The sequence below is a fragment of the Protopterus annectens genome, chromosome 6.part0 (genome assembly GCF_019279795.1).
Source record: "Protopterus annectens isolate FY-2018-M chromosome 6.part0, PAN1.0, whole genome shotgun sequence".
NCBI classification, from domain to species: domain Eukaryota; kingdom Metazoa; phylum Chordata; order Ceratodontiformes; family Protopteridae; genus Protopterus; species Protopterus annectens.
In genome coordinates, this window is record NC_056737.1 from 39,550,287 (window position 1) to 39,571,372 (window position 21,086).

At 42.4% G+C, this 21,086-nt stretch overlaps 1 protein-coding gene across 3 annotated transcripts in view; it reads left to right on the top strand.

The window, feature by feature from the left end:
* EIF2AK4 (eukaryotic translation initiation factor 2 alpha kinase 4) overlaps positions 1–21,086 on the top strand; it is a 3,701,979-nt gene that overhangs the window by 2,032,499 nt on the left and 1,648,394 nt on the right. For all 3 annotated transcript variants that reach the window (XM_044073832.1, XM_044073831.1, XM_044073833.1), the window contains one exon: positions 2,541–2,616. In XM_044073832.1, the coding sequence (XP_043929767.1) occupies positions 2,541–2,616 (76 nt within the window). The remainder of the gene's footprint in view (positions 1–2,540; positions 2,617–21,086) is intronic.

Consider the following 21,086-nt stretch of genomic DNA (forward strand, 5'->3'; position numbering starts at 1 on the left):
GTCAGAACTCCATTGGATTTTACTAATGCATTCTAGAACATGAGCCTTGTTCTTGACATATGATTGAATTTTAGGGAGAAATACTTTCAACTGAAAATCCAGAAAGATGCCTACATTCTATAGGAATGCCCCCATCCCGACACTGTAAGTCTTCCAGGGGGTTTGGGTAATGATTTGTGCAACTTAGGAATTACAAAAAATCTGGCATCCTTGGGATTTTTAATATAAAGCTTTTTAACATCTTTTCGGTCAAAAAATCCCAGTCTTTCTCTCCTTTCTAATAGTTCCAATAGGCCCTCATTAAATTCTGTAGCTGGATTGGTTTGCAATTTTATGTAAACCATATTGTCAGGCAACAAATCAAATACCATACAATTGTAATCATTTCTTGCCATTATGACCCAGTCCCCCCCCTTGTCCGCTTGTGTAAATACATATTTTTCTGTCAAACTATGTAGCTGCTTTAAAGCCAGCCACCGTTCCTTATTCAGATTCCAAATACCTGAATTCTTAACAATATGGCTATGTGCTACTTCGTTATTTACATAATCCATTCTCAAACACAGTGACGGCATTGGAAACTTTGGGAGGTACAAAAGAACTTATGCAAGGAACCCTAGGTACACTTAATTTACCATACCCTGTAGAAAAAACATTTTCATCATTGAACAAGTTAGAGTCATTGTCCCAATCCATAAATGGGTTGTCGTAGACTGACATGTTAAGTAATGAGTCCTCCACATTTTCCTCATTTAATTCATCATTTTGAACAAAACTCAGTCCTTTCTTTGCAAAAAATGCCCTCAAATGCAGTTTCCTGCAAAATTTCTTGACTTTACCCAACACATCAGCAAGCATCTTCGGTTTGAAGAGGCCCGCCAGTCGCCTTACTCACATCCTCAGATGAAATGCTGTTCTGTCCATTGGATATCAGCTCGCCTGAAGAGAAGGACGTATCGCGAGAAGATACGTCTGACCATGATCTGCTCCTTTCCTAGCCTGGTTCATACGCCCCCTTTCCTTCTGTTGCCAGGAAAAGGTAATACCACTTTTATCATTGACCTCTCGGTTTAACTTTTTTCTCTTTCTTTCAACCCCTTCCGACTCCACCTTGGCCACTCTCATCTTGATTTCACGCAGTTTACCACAAAACACACTTTCAGAGGTCACCGGTATTAACACTTCTTGCAATTGTACTATAGCATTCCGTGCTTTCTCCTGTGCACGAATATTTCTTTTAATCAAGATTTTACGCCAGTTTATAGTGCACAACAGGGGAACTGCTTTCCACTTTTCTAATAAATCTAGTTCTTCCTCCGAGAAGTCAAAGGCAGGCAGCTGGTCCACTCTTAACCCCCTCGGAGTGATATTCATTTCTACATATTTCTGCAACAGTCTTATATCATAATATAAGGAAACCTCCTTTTTCAATAATTTCTCCAGCTGGATATACCTTTCATCTACTTGACTCTCCATTACCATGGATCATTATTAGCCATTTTATTGTCTTTCTCTTTCCACATTTCTGTACACCTCAGTCTTTCCATATCAGCTTGGGTTTTAAACACCCCAGGAATCGTAGATGCTCCTTCCAAAGACATAACCAAAAAAACACACAGTTCCCAAAAGGGAACAAGGAATTCTCCCCAAAAAAACTGAAGTCAGGAAGCACAAAATTCCTTGTTTCCTTTTGGGAATTATGTGTTTTTATAGGTGTGTATTGGATTTTCCCCATGATGGTGTAATCCCTGAATTGGTATATTTGTTCCTCCCACAGAAGTTCTGTTTTTGTGTTTTCTTACTTTTAAATGCTCACATTCAGGAGTTTGTCTCTCATTTCTGATTGTACTTGTACGCAGCAGTCAAAGATGAGTCACTAGCTGTCCTTCTGCCACTGTTTGCCTGCTTTCTTTATGGCTTTTGTCTTTTCGAATTGCAGTGACCTCAGTAGATTATTATGCAATGACTGGGTCCATTTTGCATTTTAGTGACAACAGATTTTCCTGTATGATCTGGTAATTTTTGGATTGCAGTGACTTCAGTAGATTGTCATTTAGTGATTTGGTCCTTTTCCTAGAGTCATTCTTAGGAGTGATGTGATAAACCTGTCCCAGTATATGATGCAATTGCCAGCAGCGTAGCAGCAGATTCATTGATGATATTCAGGGTGCTGGTGGATCCATGGAATAGAGGACTGTACAACTAAAGTAAGAGATGGTTCTCCCCTTGTTTGTCTAGAATGTGTAATACTATTTCCAGATAAAGCTATACCATAAGTGTAAACCTTGGCTCTAGATGAGTATCACTGTTTAAGTGCCACCCCAGCCCCATGAGAAAAAATGAAAAACGGGGTTATGGATGGCTGTACGTTAAGAAGGTAAGCAAAGTTATGGACTATGTTACAAATCTGTTCTGTCTCGCTGCCACAGCACAGACAGTTGCAGTGAGCTGGTGATCTTCACCTACAGTAGATGCTTCATAACTAACATTTTCATTCTTTTCTTTTTTTTCTTTTATCTTTTATTTTTTCTCTCCCCAAGGGAAACTTTTCCAGCCGTACTGCAAAAGTGCAGCAGTATGTCTATGAAACAGTCAGCAAGATCTTCAGAAAGCATGGTAAGTGCTTTAAAAGGTATTAGATGCACTTTTTGCACTTTTCTTGTCTATAAGTTTCTTTGTAACATTTGCTGCCTTCAGAATTACTATCTGCAGCCACTTATCAAAATAAATGTCTCCTGTTTTTTTGTCATCAGAGAGAAGTGTTTGTTATTTTACTTTCATTTCCATTGCTGGGGTATAAATTAACCAGGAGAGGCCATCATTTAGGCAGCCATGAGAGGTGCTTCATCTTTTTTTTGCTGTGCCCTCTCCCCCTGCATTAACTTGGCAAAGCACCAGTGGGGTACATGCAATGGGCTGATCGCAGAAACCATCCTCTCACTTCCGTAAGGGAAATTTCACTCATGCAGATCCACCCCTCATTGGAAGCAAGAGTAATGGTTTTCCCTGGTCTCCTCCAGAGAAATCATACCAGTTCCATGTGCCTCCATCTGCTCACGGTCTTCCCCACCCTCAGAGAGGGGAGTGGCTTTTCTAGTCCCAGAGCCACTGCTTGGGTTGCATTAAGAGCTCATTCATGTGCGCCAGTGAGCCAGTCTCGAGACATAAGCCTCATTTGCCACATGACACCCAGGTGGTATTACTTGACAAGATGGAGATCTTTTGGAGCATCATTTTTTTTGAGGGGCCAGACAGAAATGTCTTTTCATTCACTCTGGGTCAACTCCTCTTTCAGTACAGACTCCTATAGCTGGTCTGTTTTTCTTCCAGAATGTCTACCATGGACCTAGTTGTGGTGGAAGCCTTGCATGAGGAAAACCATCTCCATGTATTCCCTGCCTGAATGACTGGTTCTGGTGGCCTAAATGAGGTGTTCTTTGGTGGCACCCTAATAACAAGCATACATTTCCCATTTAATTATTGATAGAGTTGTCTTGCTAGATAGGCACACATCAGTAGCTAATCTGTTGCTGTCTTGCACTTCTTTTAAGCAACATTGTCTGGTAATTCAGTACCCAAATGAGTTTTCAATATTAATAGGAACATTTCACTTAAGGCAAAGAATCTGTTATTTAAAGTAGTTTGACTTTTTCTTATAATTTACTTCTTTAGAGCCAAGCATCCCAACAAGTGACAAAGGCTGGAACTTCTAAATTGAGGTGATACACACCGTTAAGATAATAGCCATTTCCATAATGTAGAGCCTCCCCTTATTTTCCAATTTTTGAATAAATTCATGTTATTGCTAGCCAAATGCATGGAGGTGACTCATTGGGGAGGAGAGACAAACATCAGGGTTTGCCCTGCAAGACATAAGACACTTTACTGTGTTATGTCACATAGCGCACTGCATGAATGTAACATGAATTTAACTTAAGTATGCTTTTCCTTCTTTTATGTTGCAAGCCTTGTCAGAGCTGTTGTCCTGAATTTGGACCCTGTGCAAAGAGAGGTGTTTTTGTGTTGCTGTTATGTGGTAGGTAATGAAATGAAAGCTCCAGAATTCCTAGGCAGCACTAGTTGCTGGTAATTGCAGAATATTTCTGTAACTATGAGATGATGTAAACATGCATAACATCATTGTAAACTTCATGGATTCCTGAACTGTCTAGCATATTCAGCTTCTTAAAAGTGATACAGGTAAAAAAGAAAGAAAAAACAATACAAATATAAAATCAAACAGCAGCTAATGCAAGCATTTGATTTTATGCTAATATTATTTTTTGTTTTGTCTGTTTGTATTTTACTTAATGTATTGGGTTTGGTGTTTCTGGTTGTGGAAAGCTGCTGGTAAAGCTCCGGTTCTTGGTTGCTAGTCAGTCAAACACCTGGGCCGATGGTCATGGGCTACTGCCAAACTGTTTTTGTATCTTACATTTCCTTTGAAGTATGTTGACATACGTCTCTTGGAGAAATGGACAGTAGTACCACACTCAGAATGAAAACAATGAGGTCAGAGTGGACATGATGTTTCCATGGGTGAAAGCAATTGCAGGAACTCAGTGCCTGCAAGGATATCTAGAAGCATTCTGAGCAGGAAATGAGTGAAACAAATCTTGAATTTAGAAACTGAAAAATATAAATCCACAAACTGGTTGCAAGTGATTGTGGGGATTTTAAAGTTTTTAATTACTCTTCCAAACAAGTTACCAGTGCACATGCTGACTTGCTAGCAAAGGGTTTATCATTTGTACCTGCAAGGCGAGCAGATCCAGTGCAAGCTATTATTGACTTGAAATTGTTTTGTCATAAATTCAACTTGGCTCTTTGGTTTAGTCACAAAGAGACTGGCTGTGTTCAGAATTGTGGAGACCAGGTGTGTGCATTCTCCTCTGCAATAGACTGTTCAGACTTTTGAAAAATTTTATGAAGTTGATTTTAGACATCTTTTTCATGGCACGTGAAGTTGAGTTTAGTAATTTAATTAGCAGTGAAAGGAGACTGTTGAGAGAGATTACCACTGATTACAGTAAAAGGATAATGAAGCCTGATAAAGGGTAAGGGCTCGTGGCAATGGATCAAGTTGATTATCTCAATTCTATGAGCCTGTTATTGCTAGAGAAATCATATGAAGAGGTGTCAAGCAATGACGTTTCTGTTGCATATTCTAGAATACATAATGTATTACATGACCTGTTATTTGAGGGGCAAATAACATAAAATGAATTTGATTTCATGCATAATACCAAACCAGACACTGCCAGTGTTTTTGGGATACTAAAAATTCATACTGATATGATTAATCCCCCTTTTCATCTTGTAGTGGATGCATCTCGATCTAAAACTTATTTTATAGCCAAGATTCTAGATAATAAACCTAAGGAAGAGGTAAGAAAATATTGGACAGGTTTACAAAAGTTCTTGGCATTTTTGAGGCTTTTGGGCAATATTATATTTTCCTCTGATATTATTTTTGTCATATTAGGTGTACACATTCTCAGTCATTCCATACGAGGAAGGTCTTAACTGGTTTGAGAAGCAGTTTTTTAAACGTACTGACCTGGGAACTTGGAAGGTTGACGCTATGATGCCTCTAACGGAATTAGTATTGAAAATCAGTTTTCTTCATTTTGAGGGCCAGATTTTTAGATAGATCACTGGTGTGGCCATGGGGACTGCATGTGTCACCAAGTTTGCCAGTTATGTAATGACTGAGTAGGAAGATCAACATGTGCTCTACAGCGACTTTAAAGGTGGTTGGTGTCTCTATACCAGGTATTTGGATGACATTTTTATTTTGTGGACAGGTACCCCTGAAAGGTTAGAAGTGTTTTAGAGTACATTAATAATACCACACAATTTCTTTCCTTTTCTCACAGTTTTGATGATTGTAAAATTATTTTTTTTTCTGATGTGGAGATTAATAAAGATATGGCCAAAAATTTGTTTCTAATATTCGTCACAGTTAAACCAAAAAATGGTGTAATGGTGCAAAAAACTACTAATAAACTAAAAACGCACCACCAGGGTCTCTGGACTCCACACAACTTTATTAATAAGATTAAGCGCTTTCATCAATCGAAGTGGACTTCATCAGAACAAGTAACACAGTTTAAAAAGGGTTTAAATAGTGTAAGATCATTGATCACTGGCTATAATTAAACCAGTCACCATCTATTGCATTATTGACTATAATTAAACCAATCACCATCTATTGCATTTAAAATACATTCAACCAATTCTAAAAGTAACCTCTTCTTTGTACCATAAAGTACTTTAAAAAAGGCTTTAAAAAATAAAAAAAAAATTGTTTGCATCCAGCCACAGATTGTTTTAAATACTCCAGTAGGTTGACCACAGTAGAAACTAAACCAAGATTTTAAAAATAATCATATTATGTTCATAATTTTTCTGCCTTCTCCTTCAAGGCAGGCAATATAGATATAGCATCATTTAATCCAGGGGATAGGTTGGCAGCTAACCTTAGTTGCCACAATAATTCTTTTTTGCATAAAGTATTTTTCCAGTCCGCACCTCTTAGGTCAACATCTACTATATCTAAAATGGCAAACTTAAAACCCTCAAAATTCTGACAAACCATACTATGCCTATATAAGGCATTTGTCTCCTTTTTGTTCCTTATATCATATAGGTGCTCGTATATCCTAGATTTAAGTGCCCTGTCCATTTTTCCAACATAGAAACCAGTAGATGTACTACACACTGCAAGGTATACAATTCTGTTGGTAAAACAATTTCCTTTTTTGAAATATACTGTAACTTCTGTTCTTTTAGGTAGAGTAACATAAGGCACCTGCAAAATATGACAACATTGGGGGCACCGCCCACATGGTTTAGTACCATCCAAGCAGCTATTATTAAAACCCACCTAACCTTGTTTTCTAAATGTACTTTCAAGTTAGCACCCACCTTTGTGGAAAAAACAGGTTTCTCTCCCTGGTTGGGATTTTTGAGAAAGCTGTGAAAGAGGATATATATAAGTTGTGAGCGGAAAATAAGTTTTATTATAATTTGAACCAGAAGGAGAGAACTTTAATTAGGCAAATAAGGGAAGATAGGGGGATTTGCATTATGACATCGAATAAGGGAGGTGGGATCGTGGTCTTTAATACCGAAGATTATAGTAATGTTATGCAGAATATTTTATTTAATGAAGATAATTATGTACAAGTCTCCAAAAACCAAACTAACATTGCATATCAGCGCATTGGCAGTTTTTTAGAAGAGCTTGTTTTGGAACAGCGTATTACCCTAGATGTTTGAGTTCCTCACTAATGAGCACCCCAAAGTGCCCGTCATATTTGGGATTCCCAAGATCCACAAAAACATTTCCACACCGCCTTTTAGACCTATTGTAGCGGCTAGTGGTTCCAAAATGCATAATTTGGCAATTTTTGTAGATAAGTTGATTAAACATGTGGTGGAAGGGGTGTCCCCTTTAGTTAAGGACATATGGGACTTTTTGGGTCAGTTGAAACAGGACTTATAGTACCCTTGAGTTACTTTTTTAACCATTGTTGTTTAAGATTTGTTCTCATGTATCCCTAAGAAAGAGGGGTTGGATTATTTTGAAGATGCACTTTTTGCTTACTCCAAATTGCAGCATGAACAGGTAAATCTTACATGTGAGATTATGGCACTTATATTGGACAACAACTTTATTTCGAAGGGCAGTATTACGAACAAACCGAGGGTGTTGCCATGGGGGCAGCTTGTGCCCTCGTATATGCTAATGTAGTCCTGTTGGTATGGGAATTACATGTTTTTAACAATAGTTTTAGTTCTGACATTTTGCTTTATAACAGGTTTTTGGATGACATTTTTATTTTGTGGAAAAGGGGCAAAAGTAAAATATCTGTTTTTATTGAATATTTAGATGGTACCACCTCCTTTTTAAAATTTACATATGAGCACATAGTGAGATGCATTACCTGGATACAACCATCTCACACAAATTGGATGGTTTTAAATCCAGTGTGTACCATAAGAGGACTTTTTGTAATGCGTGCCTTCATTTTGACAGCAATCACCCTCTATCTCAGAAAAAGGGGTGTTATCAAGGGCATTCAATTAGAATTGCATGGATGACATCTCAAAAAGAGGATGTTGAGATTGAATTTGTTAAACTGAGGAATATGTTTGTACACAGAGGCTATCCTTGTAAAATGGTTGTGACCATATTGTAAGACGTTTTTAATAAATGGGGCAAAAAGTACAAGCCCCTTTTGGGTAATGGATCACCAAAATTACGACAAACAGTTGTTGAAGCGTTCTTTGATACACCTATTAATTTTACACACGCTTGTGTTGTGCGATATAGCCCCCCTATCCAGTGGGATAAAAATATTTTGTATACAAATTGGAGTATATTTAAAACCAGTAATGAGATATCTAAAGTGTTGGGTGAGAAATCTTTTTTTTTTCCACAAAGGTGGGTGCTAACTTGAAAGTACTTTTAGAAAACAAGGTTGGGTGGGTTTTAATAATAACTGCTTGGATGGTACTTAACTATGTTGGGCGATGCCCCCAATGTTGTCATATTTTGCAGGTGCAAAATAAGGTTAGCTGCCAACCTATCCCCTGGATTAAATGATGCTATATCTATATTGCCTGCCTTGAAGGAGAAGGCAGAAAAATTATGAACATAATATGATTCTTTTTAAAATCTTGGTTTAGTTTCTACTGTGGTCAACCTGGTGGAGTATTTTAAAACAATCTGTGGCTGGATACAAACATTTTTTTTAAAATTTTTTTTTTTTAAGTATTTTATGGTATAAAGAAGAGGTTACGTTTAGAATTGGGTAACGGTATTTTAAATGCAATAGATGGTGTTTGGTTTCATTATAGCCAATAATGCAATAGATGGTGATTGGTTTAATTATAGCCAATGATCTTACACTATTTAAACCCTTTTTAAACTGTGTCACTTGTTCTGATAAAGTCAACTTCGATTGAAGAAAGCGCTTAACCTTATTAATAACATTGGGTGGAGTCCAGAGACCCTGGTGATGCATTTTTGGTTTATCTAATATATGTCACAAGCTAGCTTTTTCAAACATATCTCCACTATTCCAGTTGGCAATCCTATACATCAGAAAAAGTCAGCAGTCAAAGGCCAACTGGTCAGATTGGCCAGAATGTTAACTGAATCGGATACCTTTCTTTGCGAATGTGATGTTCCTATGGACACGTTTTTGAAGAGCGGATACCCCTTTGAGTTTTTAAATGAAGTATAACAAGAAGTGATTATTGAGAGAGAGAAAACGGGGTATTTTTACCTATTTTGAGTATTAATGGCCAAGGTAATATTGAGATTGGAAGGGTACTTGACCAGCCTGGAACTTCCAACAGAAAGTTGTTTATATCTACATTTACACTGGATAGTTTTGCCATTGCTAAATGTATTAATAAAATTGAAGTATTTTTATACAGACCCCAGTGTATTAACTGGTGAAAAAACATTTTGTTTACAGGAGAGACAAGTAATTTAAAAATTATTTGGAAGCAATAAGAAAGCAAAAGGGGCAGCATGACAAAAATATCTGTTTTATCTACATTGTTCCAAGATTATTTGTGGTAAAGCTTTTAAAGTTAGAGGAGTGACTTATAAAATCAAGGTTTTTTTTTTAATTGTTCCACAAATGTGGTATATTTAGTCCAGTGCCTAAAATGCCCTGCCTTCTATGTGGGTCAAACATGCAGGAGGTTAAGGGATTGAATTTATGAACTCAGCCTGGATATTAGAAACAGCAACCTACTAATCCATTGTACAAGCATGTAATGGTAGGTGACACTCGTACATTTGGCTTTTTAGTAAGAGAGCAAATTAGGAAAGACATTCAGGGTTGAGTAATGTATGCACATTTTTTTTTTTTTGCTACAATTTTTTTTTTTCAGTGTAACAAGTCTTGATATAAGTTTCATTCAATTTTGATAGCACCGAATAAACAACAATAAAAAAAAAGAAAAAGATATATGCATTATTTACATTAGGCCTGAAATTGTACATATACAATACCTTTCTGATATGATACATTTAAGTAATAGTCTTTGAATTTTTAGGAAGAGTCAGTGTTCGTTCTTATATTCTCAATAAGGGATAAAATCTTTCTCCATGGATTGTTGCGCCATAGTTTTGGATATATTCTCATTTCTTTGATACTGATTTCTATTGTCGGTGTTTCATTTAGTAATGATAAAAATTCTTCAAAGTTAGGAACTGAGTTGGATTTTCATTTTCTTGAGATGCATTTTCTGGCAACTGCTAGAACTGTCCACAGTAGACACATAATGTGAAGTTGTTCAATCTCGCCGTTCATTCTTCACTGATGTGTTCGGAGCCAATCCCTTGGCTCAGACACAGCCGTTAGCAAGCTCAAGGTTTACCAGTTGCTCGAGACCAAGCCCCTTATCCCATAATGCACTGCTGGAATTACCTCAGATCTAGTTTGCTGTGGCACGGATCTCGGTGGTTTCAGCTTGCTCGAGCCTAAATCTTCATAGATTATTCAAAACAATTGCAAGATTTCTGTCTTTTCTTCTATTAGAAAAATATATACTTATAGTTCACTTGTTAGGATAGTTTTTATAGCCCCCTTCCCTGTTAATACTATATTTGGTGTGTTTTTCATAGTGGCCTCATGTTGGCCTACTTCTGGTAGTAGTGTGTATTGGTAGTTAGATTAGAGTTTTAGTATTAGTTTGAGCGCTTAATACTATTTAGCTAATTTTTGGCCCCCTTTTCTTTTGGGCCATTGTTTCAGTGTTTATTGGTGGCTGTGTTCTTATCACTACTAGCTAGCCTTTGGCTTCGTTATTGTGGATAGTGGTTTTGGTTATTGGACATGTCTGAGGATAAAACACAAGCATCCAACGTCTGGGTTCAAAAAATGCCTAGACTGCGAACAAAAGATGTCCGTTACTGATACTCATGTGCAATGTGTATACTGTCTAGGAGCTCTTCACTTGCAAGAGTCATGCAGCATATGTCACTCCTTTTCTTCCAGGGTTACATTAGAAAGGAAGAGGAAATTAGTGGACAGGGGTTTACTAAAACACCCTTTTGTCGAGGTGTTGAGTGACCAGGATGCGGCCAGTAAGTCCTCTCATTCTTCCCAGTCCTCAGGAGACTCAAAAGCCACAAAAAAATTTAAGAAGAGTAAGGATGCTGGGTCATCGGCTCCACAGTTCTCAAAGCAGAGTGTCCCTTCTTCTCGGATCCGGTCCACTGTTCTGGAGCCGGTATCAGAGTTGCCATCATCTCCTATTCTCCAATCTGCACCATCTGTGCACTCATCTAGGTCCTCTGTTAGTCTTTCTGATCTGGGCATGGACCGACTGGTACAGAAGCTGTTAAGGGCATCAGGCCTAGCTGAATTGCTGTCGGCTCCGACTCTAGTGTCGGAACCGAAGACCATTACCCCGAAATTAACTGCTCCTCCTCAGAGTCATACTGGGCTTTTGGAGTCGGAGGAGGCTGACCTGATGATTGTAGAGCCCTTGGAGCCAACACCTGTTCCAGTGTTGTTGGTTCCATCTGCTCGGACGTCCTCGGCACCTACCGGGGGCTTTAAGAGCCGACATTTTTCTGTCATGTCCAGGGAGCGTAGTCGCATCGACTTGGTGCCGACTCTTCCTCTCGGGGCTTCGACTCGGATGAGCTCGGCTCCTACCTCGGGCTCGGAGCCCACGGCCTCTGTGCAGGAGGGGCTTGAGGTTCTTTCAGGTCTTTCGACTCCTTCCCATCGGAGCCGTGATGCCTGTGAAGCCATGAGGTGAGTTTTGTCTCCTAAGACTTCCCCAACTTCAGGATTAGTCTCTTCTTCCCCTAAGGCACCTGTGTCCGCTTCTGTTTGCATTGGCTCCAAGCATAGAGACCCTGAGCCTCAGGTAGCCCCACTAGGTGCTCCCTGCTCTTCTGAGACTTCTCTAGACGTTCCCGCTGAGGAGGTTCCCAGAAAGAGAGTATGCAAGAGGAGGCACCTGGACTCCCCACAGGGGTCTTTGACATCTGACACTGACTTAGATGAGTCAGACGGGTCCCCTTGATCCCCCCCTGAGGTTATCTCCTTTGCAGAGATACTTGAGATCCTTAGGCAGAGGGGCAATTGGCATTCCAAAAACCCTACTGAGGATGAGTCAGTTTTCCTGAAGGCTTTCGGTTCTCAACCTTCCACCTCTTGGGTGTCTCCGCCCTATGATGAGCTTATGGACTTGGTCTCTCGTAGGGCATTGGAGTCACTGGAATCTATGGAACCTGTCCTTGGGAGGCCTAACAAGTTCATTTCTGCCCCCATAGATAAGTCCTTTTTGACCAAGGGAAGTCCCTGTTGATGCCATGGTGGTGGCGGCAGCCACCAAAAAGGAAATGTCTGAGACATCCTCGTCTATCCATCCTCCTAACAGAGAGTCTAGGATTATGAATAGATATGGGAAACACATTTTTAGTTCAGCGACTTTCACACTTAGATCACAGAACTATTTGACCCATTTTACCAGACTGCAGAGAGATCTCCTTAAGGAGTTAGGAGATAGTCTTCAGGATACGGTAGCTGCAGGTGCTTCCGACAAAGTTGCTACCCAGCTTGCTACCCTAAATTCAATTGTAAACTCGTCCATGCGTCTCATATCGTATGCAGCTAATGGCACAAGTAGGGTGGCAGGTACAGGAGTTGACCTTCGTAGACACTCCTGGATGCGCCTCTGTTCCTTCGTGGAGCCTTTCAAGTCTTCATTTGTGAATACCCCATTTGACGGCTCATCTCTCTTTGGGCCTAAAGTAAAGGAAGCATTGACCAGGTGTGAACAAGAGGGAAAGACTCTGTCTGCCGTAGAAGTCCGTTTTTCCACCCCTACTCGGCCTTATCCCAAGGGCCAAAGGGGAGGGAAGATGTGGTTCCAAAAAGCCCAAGGAGCCTTTCAGGGCACACGTGGTGAAACCCCCTCTAGGGGCAGAGGAGGGGGTTATAATGGAAGACACCACCCTCGCGTCAGAGGGGGTCCATAACAGCAGGGTGACAGAGATCATTTCTCTGGTCAGCCCTTCCAGTGCTCCTGAGCGGAGGCCCGACTGTCCTGCTCAGGAGCCAGTCGGGGGTTGCTTATCTTTGTACACAGAAGCCTGGCTGGACATAAAAGACAGATGGGTACAAAGTATCATTTCCAGAGGGTATTTCATACCGTTCTCCTCTCCTCTCACTTCCGTCAAGAGATTCCCGGACATTCCACCCAGTCACAGGGAACAAGCAACTATAAAGGTCCACACGTTGCTAGAAACAGAGAGTCATCCAGTCAGTCCCAGCAGACCAAACAGGATTCGGAACTTACTCAAGATTCTTTTTGGTTCCAAAGAAAACAGGGCACTGGAGACCCATCTTGGACCTCAGCAGACTCAAACAATTTGTCAAGAAAGAGAAGTTCCAGATGGTCACGCTTCAGTCCATGCTTCCCTTTTCAGGAAAAGACAATTGGATGTGCTCAATCTATCTCAAGGATGCATACTACCACATAAAAATGGCCAGGCCATCCAGAGATCATCTGTGTTTCCGGCTGGGAGCCAATCACTATCAATTCCGAGCCCTGCCCTTTGGTCTCGCTACAGCCCCCAGAGTGTTCACCAAATGTATGGCAGTGGTCACGGCTTACCTGAGGCATCTAAGATTCCAGGTGTTTCCGTACCAAGACAATTGGCTCCTTACCTCCACCACCAGGTATCAACTGATTTGGGCAAGAGAATCCACTCTGACACTCTGCAACCACTTAGGCATTACTGTCAACTTTGAAAAATCTGCGTTGTCTCCATCACAGCATATCGTTTTTATCAGGGCAGAGTTGGACACTTCAACCATCACTCTACATCTACCATTCGAGAGGGTCTCACTTCTTCGCCAATATGTCAGCTCACTGGTGTTGAAAGACAGAGCTCCAGCAACAGAGGTCTTAAAAGTATTTGGTTTGATGGCAGCAGCAATCTTAGCCATACCATTAGCAAGGATGCATATGCGGATTCTTCAGTGGCTACTGTTCACTCATTGGTCTTATCAGGAACTTCCACTGAAGCATATGATTGTGATAAATTCTTGCAAGAGAGACCTTCAGTGGTGGTTGACGTCGATTCATGTCACTATAGGACGTCCATTTGTACTACCCTCGTCGATAGCCACTGTGACCACGGACGCTTCCCTGATAGGGTTGGGGGGCATTTTCAGGGAAAGACTGCCCAAGGCACATGGACGGATCAAGAATCACATCTGCATATCAATGCTGTAGAGATGAGAGCAGTACTTCTGGCGTTGCAGTACTTTTAGGACTCTCTTCCTCTAGGGACAATTGCAATTCAGACAGACAGCATGTCAGTGGTCTGGTATTTGAACAAACAGGGCAGGACCAAGTCTTGCCCTCAGAGTTTGGCAGTGGGCTATGTCATCCGAGCTCTTTCTGTTGGCAACGCACATCCTGGGAAGATCCAACGTGATAGCAGACTTTTGTCTGAGCAGGGCAATTTTGTTGCCACACGAGTGGTGTCTCAATCAGGACATTGCAGACAGGATTTTCCACAAATGGGACCAGCCTTGCTGCAACCTTTTTGCCAGTCACATCAACACCAAATGCAGAAGCTACTTCACCCTGATTCCCCCTCCGGGACAACCCCCGAGAGACGCACTCGTACATGATTGGCCCCCGGGTCTCCTATATGCATTTCCTCCAATCCAGCTAATACCAAGATTTTTACAGCAAGCAAAGTTGCTGGGAAGGACCATCATTCTTATAGCCCCCCACTGGCCTCGGCAGATTTGATTCTCATTTCTTTATCATCATCTCTTGGAGGATCCATGGATTCTGGACCCAGTTCCAGACATTCTGACACATCCGTTAGGGGATCTCCACCCTTCATTGCAGTCCCTGAAGCTGACAGCTTGGCTGCTCCAGGTTCCCCACATAGCCAGGCTTCACAACCTTTCTTATGACATGAAGCAAGTCCTTTTGTCTTCTCACAAACTTTTCACCAGGAGATTATATCATAGTAAGTGGAAGAGGTTTTCCATTTGGGCTTCCAAACAGAACATTGATCCTTTTCACGCTCCCTTGACATCTATATTGGAATTCTTAACTATTATCTTTAATGAAGGAGCGGCAGCAACTACAATTCGGGTCCAGTTAGCTGCCATATCTAATTTCCATCTTGGAGTAGACGGACTAAATGTTATGGCCCACAAGTTATGCAAGGCTTTTCTTAAAGGGACCTTTCACATGAGGCCTCCAGTAAAAACTCCTTATTCCCCCTGGAATCTGAATTTCATGCTATCTCGCATAATTCTTCCCCCGTTTGAACCTGCATCATCTTGTGATCTCATATATTTGTCGTGGAAAACCATTTTTCTAGTGGCCATTACTTCCACCCACAGAGCTTCAAGCCTTGTCTATCACACCTCCTTATATGTTTTTTCATGCTGATAGAGTATCTCTCAGGACAAATCCTTCCTTTTTACCTAAAGTTTGTTCTGAATCTAATATCAATCAAGTCGTTGAATTGCCAGTCTTCTTCCCCAACCATTCCAACAAACTAGAGTATATGCTGCACAAACTAGACGTTCGTAGACAGCTCAGATATTATTTGGATAGAACAAAAGATTTTAGAAAATCAGACCAACTATTTGTTTCCTTTTCTGAAGCCAGGAAAGGTAGACCAGTGGCTAAAACAACCCTTTCTAAATGGCTGTCTGATTGTATCACCTGTGTTTATTCAGCAGCTAATATGCCCTTACTACTCAGAATTAAAGCTCATTCAACCAGAGCAGCTTCTACATCCTCTGCATTTCAAGCCAAATTGCCCATTGACAACATCTGTGCTGCAGCCACTTGGTCTAAGCCTCATACCTTTATCACTCATTACAAGGTGGATAAGGCCTCCAGGGACAGGGCTTCCTTTGGTTCTATGGTCCTGAAGAATATACTCCCGTGACCCACCCAAGATTGAGGGATGCTAGGGATGCCACCCAAGATTGAGGGTGCTAGGGACGCTACCCATTAGTGAAGAATGAACGGTGAGATTGAACAACTTCACATTAAGAAGTTATGGACTCACCATAACATTCCATGTGAGTTGTTCCATCTCGCCTTCATTCTCACTTCCCTCCCTCCATTTCCCACCTGGCTGACAGATGACCTAGACACTGGTCTCATCCTGGTAATTCATTTCCTTCCTTTTTCCCTCTCTTAATAGAGTAGTTCTTTTACAAGGGTATGCTACATGCAGCAAAGAAGATCTGAGGTAATTCCAGCAGTGCATTGTGGGGTAAGGGGCTTGGTCTCGAGCAACTGGTAAACCTTGAGCTTGCTAACGGCCGTGTCTGAGCCGAGGGATCGACTCCAAACCCATCAGTGAAGAATGAAGGCGAGATGGAACAACTCACATGGAACGTTATGGTGAGTACATAACTTCTTATTTTCTTTTTTCATTTCTGTGTTACTTCCAGAAATTTTATATATAGCTGAAGCTATTCCTGTAATACCCGACAAACAGATCCTGAAAAAAATAAATGCATTAGTACTAAAATTTTTATGGCATCCTAATAGAAACAGAATAGCTTACACTCATCATATTAGACCATGGGAACAGGGAGGGATTAATTTCCCAGATACAGAAATATATATAAAGGCTTCAATTTTCAAACTTATTATATATTGAATAGACCCGAACTATTCTTCTATTTGGAAAACACAGCATCACACTATACTTTTAAATGAAAATCATATACTTAAAAACTTCGTTATTTGATCAATCCAACAAATTATGGCATATTTTGTGTATTAACTTACAATATAATCTGATAAAACCTACTGAACTAAATTTTATAAATTCTGTATTCCGTTGTTTTAAGAAATTTATCATTGCAAATATAGGTATTAAAATATGGTTAGAACTACTAACACCTTTCAATGTAACAAAAAATGTCTTTAATAAGATGCATAAGAATATCTTTAATACGTGGGAAGCAAAGAATTTCAGCTGTTGGAAACATTGCATGTTAAGTTGTCAATCTCGCCTTCATTCTTGCTTGATGGGTTCGGAGCCGATCCTCGGCTCCGACTCGGCACTTTGCTAAGCTCGAGAGTCACTTTTACCAGCTCGAGGCAGCCCCATATCCCATGATGCAAGGCGGTAAGTACCCAGATCTCGTTTGCCACTTCGCTGATGAGGTCCTCCTTTTACCAGCTCCTGGTAAGTGTTTTAAATTAAACTGCTTTTAGCCCCTTTTCACTTTTAAACTTTTTTCTCTTAAAGATCTTTCATTTTTAGTTAATTGTAAGCCCCTTTTTGACTAAAATTATCATTCCTCCTTAATATTTTTAGTCAGGCCTTCCTTCCCTCCCATCCCCCCCCCCTGTCAGGGTGTGTGTGTGTGTGAGAGGTTTTTACTGTTTAAACTATAATTTAATTGTTTGTTTGGGACTGTGTGGTTCTGTTTTTGTGTCCACTATGTCCAAAGAGCAGAGGGTCTCAGGCTTTAAGAAGTGTGACTCGTGCTGTCAGAAGATGTCTCTGACAGACAGTCACACTTCTTGTTTATACTGCCTGGGACCTCTCCACCTGCAGGACTCCTGTGCAATATGTCATTCTTTTAGCCAGAGAGTCCTGCAGGAAAGGAGAAACAAACTTATTTTAAGGGGACTCCTTAAACCGGAGGGCTCCCCGGCCAAATCGGCTCCGGGAAAGCCTTCCAAGTCTAAGGCCCAGGCTTCTGTACCAAAGCCTTTGGCCTTGGCTCCGGCTGGAGCCAATCCAACCTTGGCAAAATCTTCGGCACCGATGGCTATCGGTGCCGATACTTCTTTGGTCACTTTGGTGTCGGTTCCGAGTACTGGCTCCGACCACCATGTGGCCCAGGCTTTGGTGTCGGTGCCGACCGGCTCCGACACCGCTATTTCGATGCCTGCATCGGCTCCGGCTGGAGCCGATGCATCTAGATCTTCTCGGGCGAAAAGTTATCGGCTCCGACTGGATCAGTGGGTTTGTCGGCTCCGATGGTTCCTTCGAGGAAGAGGTCCAGGTCCCCCTCCTTGGAACCGATTCTGTCGGCTCCGGCCTCACCTCTTCTTTCGGAATGGAGCCATCGGAGCCGATCATCTAGGTCGTCCAGGTTATCTGACCATGATTTAGAGAGGGTGGTAAGCAGATTATTAAAATCACAGGCACTGGCCCAGATGCTTCATAGTCCGTCTCAACAGACGACTATTAGTCCACACCCCCTTCAAGTTCCTCCTTCGACTCTACCACAGAGTTTGGAGCTGGAGTCTACGGGAATAGTTACTGCTATGGCTGAAGGGCAGATACCCCCTCCTTCTGCACCTTCAGCATCTACTCTTATCTCCTCCTCGAGACCTTCCTTGGAGGGATTCGTGGCCGGGCTTCCCTGGTCTCCTCCGAGGGGGTGAGTGGCATCGGACCCTTGTCCGACCCCGCTCTTCCCCTTGGAGCTTTGGCCTTGGTGAGCTCGGCTCCGACATCTGCCTCGGAGCCTTCCCTTTCGGTGGGCCCGGGAGTCCCAGTTTCTTCGGAACGGGTTCTCTCGGATCTCCCTGGGAGGGGGGCCTTCGAGGTGATGGAGTGTGCTGGCCACTGGGCTCAGTCAGCAGTCTATTCCCTTAGCTCCTCCCTCTACAGTGCCTGTCGATATCTCTTCCATCTCTCTTGCTCCCGGACCTAGAGATCCACCGCCTCATGTTTTCCCCACTGGGAAGCACCCACTCTTCCGAGGATTCTCCTGACCAGTCAGGAGATCCTTCGCGCAAGAGGACTTGTAAGAGGAAACACCTGGACTCCCCTGAGTCTACCACTTCAGATACCGACTTAGATGAGTCGGAGGGATCCCCAAGATCCCCCTCTGAGGATGTCTCCTTTTCAGACATCCTAGAACTCCTAAAACAGAGGGGAAACTGGCCCTCCATAAATCCCTCCGAGGATGAGTCGGTATACCTAGAGGCGTTTGGATCTCGACCCTCCACCTCCTGGGTGTCTCCACCTTTCGACCCCCTTATGGAGGTTATTGCTCGAAAGGCTTGGGCTGCTCCTGATTCTGTAGAGCCAGTTCCTAGGAGGCCATCTAAATTTATTACAGCCCCTTCTGAAAAGCAATTCCTTACTAAAGGTGTCCCTGTTGATGCCATGGTGGTGGCGGCCGCCACTAAGAAGGAACTTGCAGATCCTTCCGTACCAGTCCATCCTCCTAATAAGGATTCTAGGACCATGGATAGGTATGGTAAGTGGATGTTCTCCTCAGCGACCTTTGCCATGCGTTAAGCTGAACTATTTATGTCACTTCACCAGACTCCAAAGGGACATCCTTAAGGAACTAGGTGAAGTAGTGCAGGATCCTATGGCTGCAGGGGCTCAAGAAAAGATTGCTTCTCAGCTAGGAATCCTTAATTCTATAGCTAACTCCTCCATGCGACTGATCTCGTATGCAGCAGATGGAGCGAGTAGAGCCGCGGGTACAGGAGTGGCTCTTGGACGTCAATCCTGGATGCGGCTCTGTAATTTTGCAGATCCCTTTAAGGCGTCCTTCACGAATTCTCCCTTTGATGGGTCAGCGTTGTTTGGCCCTCAAGTGAAGGGTACATTGACCAGGTGTGAGCAGGACGGCAAGACTCTTTCTGCCGTAGGGGTCCGTTTTTCTACCCCCTCTAGACCTTACCCCAAAGGTCAGAAGGGCGGAAAAATGTGGTTCCGTAAATCCCAAGGAGTCACGCCAGATGCACGTGGTCAGTTTACCCCTAGAGGCAGAGGGGGTAATAATAACAGACGCCGCTCTAGAGGCAGAGGGGGTCCACAAAACCAGGGAAGCAGAGAGCCTCTCTCTGACAAGCCCTTCCAGCATCCCTGAGATGTTGCCCGACTGTCCATCCTTGGAGGCAGTCGGGGGAAGACTATCGCTGTACCCAGAAGCCTGGCGTTCCCTCTCTCAAGACAAATGGGTACAGTCGATCATATCCGATGGTTACAAGATTCCTTTCGAGGAAAGTCCTTTCACTCACAAAAATTCCCTTCCAGATGTGCCACCCGGTCTAAGGGAAATTGCAAAGTTAGAAGTATCAAAGCTTCTACAAAAAAGGGCCATTCAGCCAGTTACAACAGACCATTCAGAGCCCGGAATCTACTCAAGATTCTTTTTGGTCCCCAAAAAGACGGGAGACTGGAGACCAATATTGGATCTCAGCAGACTCAACAAGTCTGTGAGAAAGACAAGATTTCGAATGGTCACACTTCAATCAATTTTGCCCTTCCTAGAAAAGGACAACTGGATGTGCTCAATAGGCCTTCAGGACTCGTACTATCACATAAAAATTCACAGACGCTCCAGAAGGTTTCTCCGCTTTTGGCTGGGGTCCAGTCATTTTCAATTCAGAGCCCTGCCCTTTGGTCTCACTACAGCCCCCAGAGTGTTCACCAAATGTATGGCAGTGGTCACGGCTCACCTGAGACGTCAAGGATTCCAGGTGTTTCCGTATCTCGACGACTGGCTCCTTTCAGCCACCACCAGGCATCAACTTCTTCAAGCCAGGGATTACACCCTAAATCTCTGCACTCAATTAGGAATTTCGATTAACTACGAAAAATCCTCCTTATTGCCCTGCCAGTCTATTACTTTCATAGGCGCAAACTTAAACACTGTTCGGATGTCAGCAACCCTCACAGTCCAAAGAATCTCAGATATCCAAAGTCACGCGAGGATCATCCTTGCCTGCAAAAAGGTGCAAGCCAGAATGGTTCTGAAGGTGTTGGGCCTCATGGCTGCGGCCATTACCCTTCTTCCCTTGGCCGCTTCTACATGCGTCTTCTTCAATGGATATTGTTCACCCAGTGGTCTTACCAACAACTTCCCATGCGTCACCAAATCCTGGTGACACAAATTTGCAAGAATCATCTGTCATGGTGGATTTCTTCCCCCCCAGATTCAACAAGGCAGACCCTTTGTATCCCCGGCCCCGGTAGCCACAGTCACTACGGACGCCTCCCTGATCGGGTTGGGGGGTCATTATCAGGGCAGGATGGTTCATGGGACGTG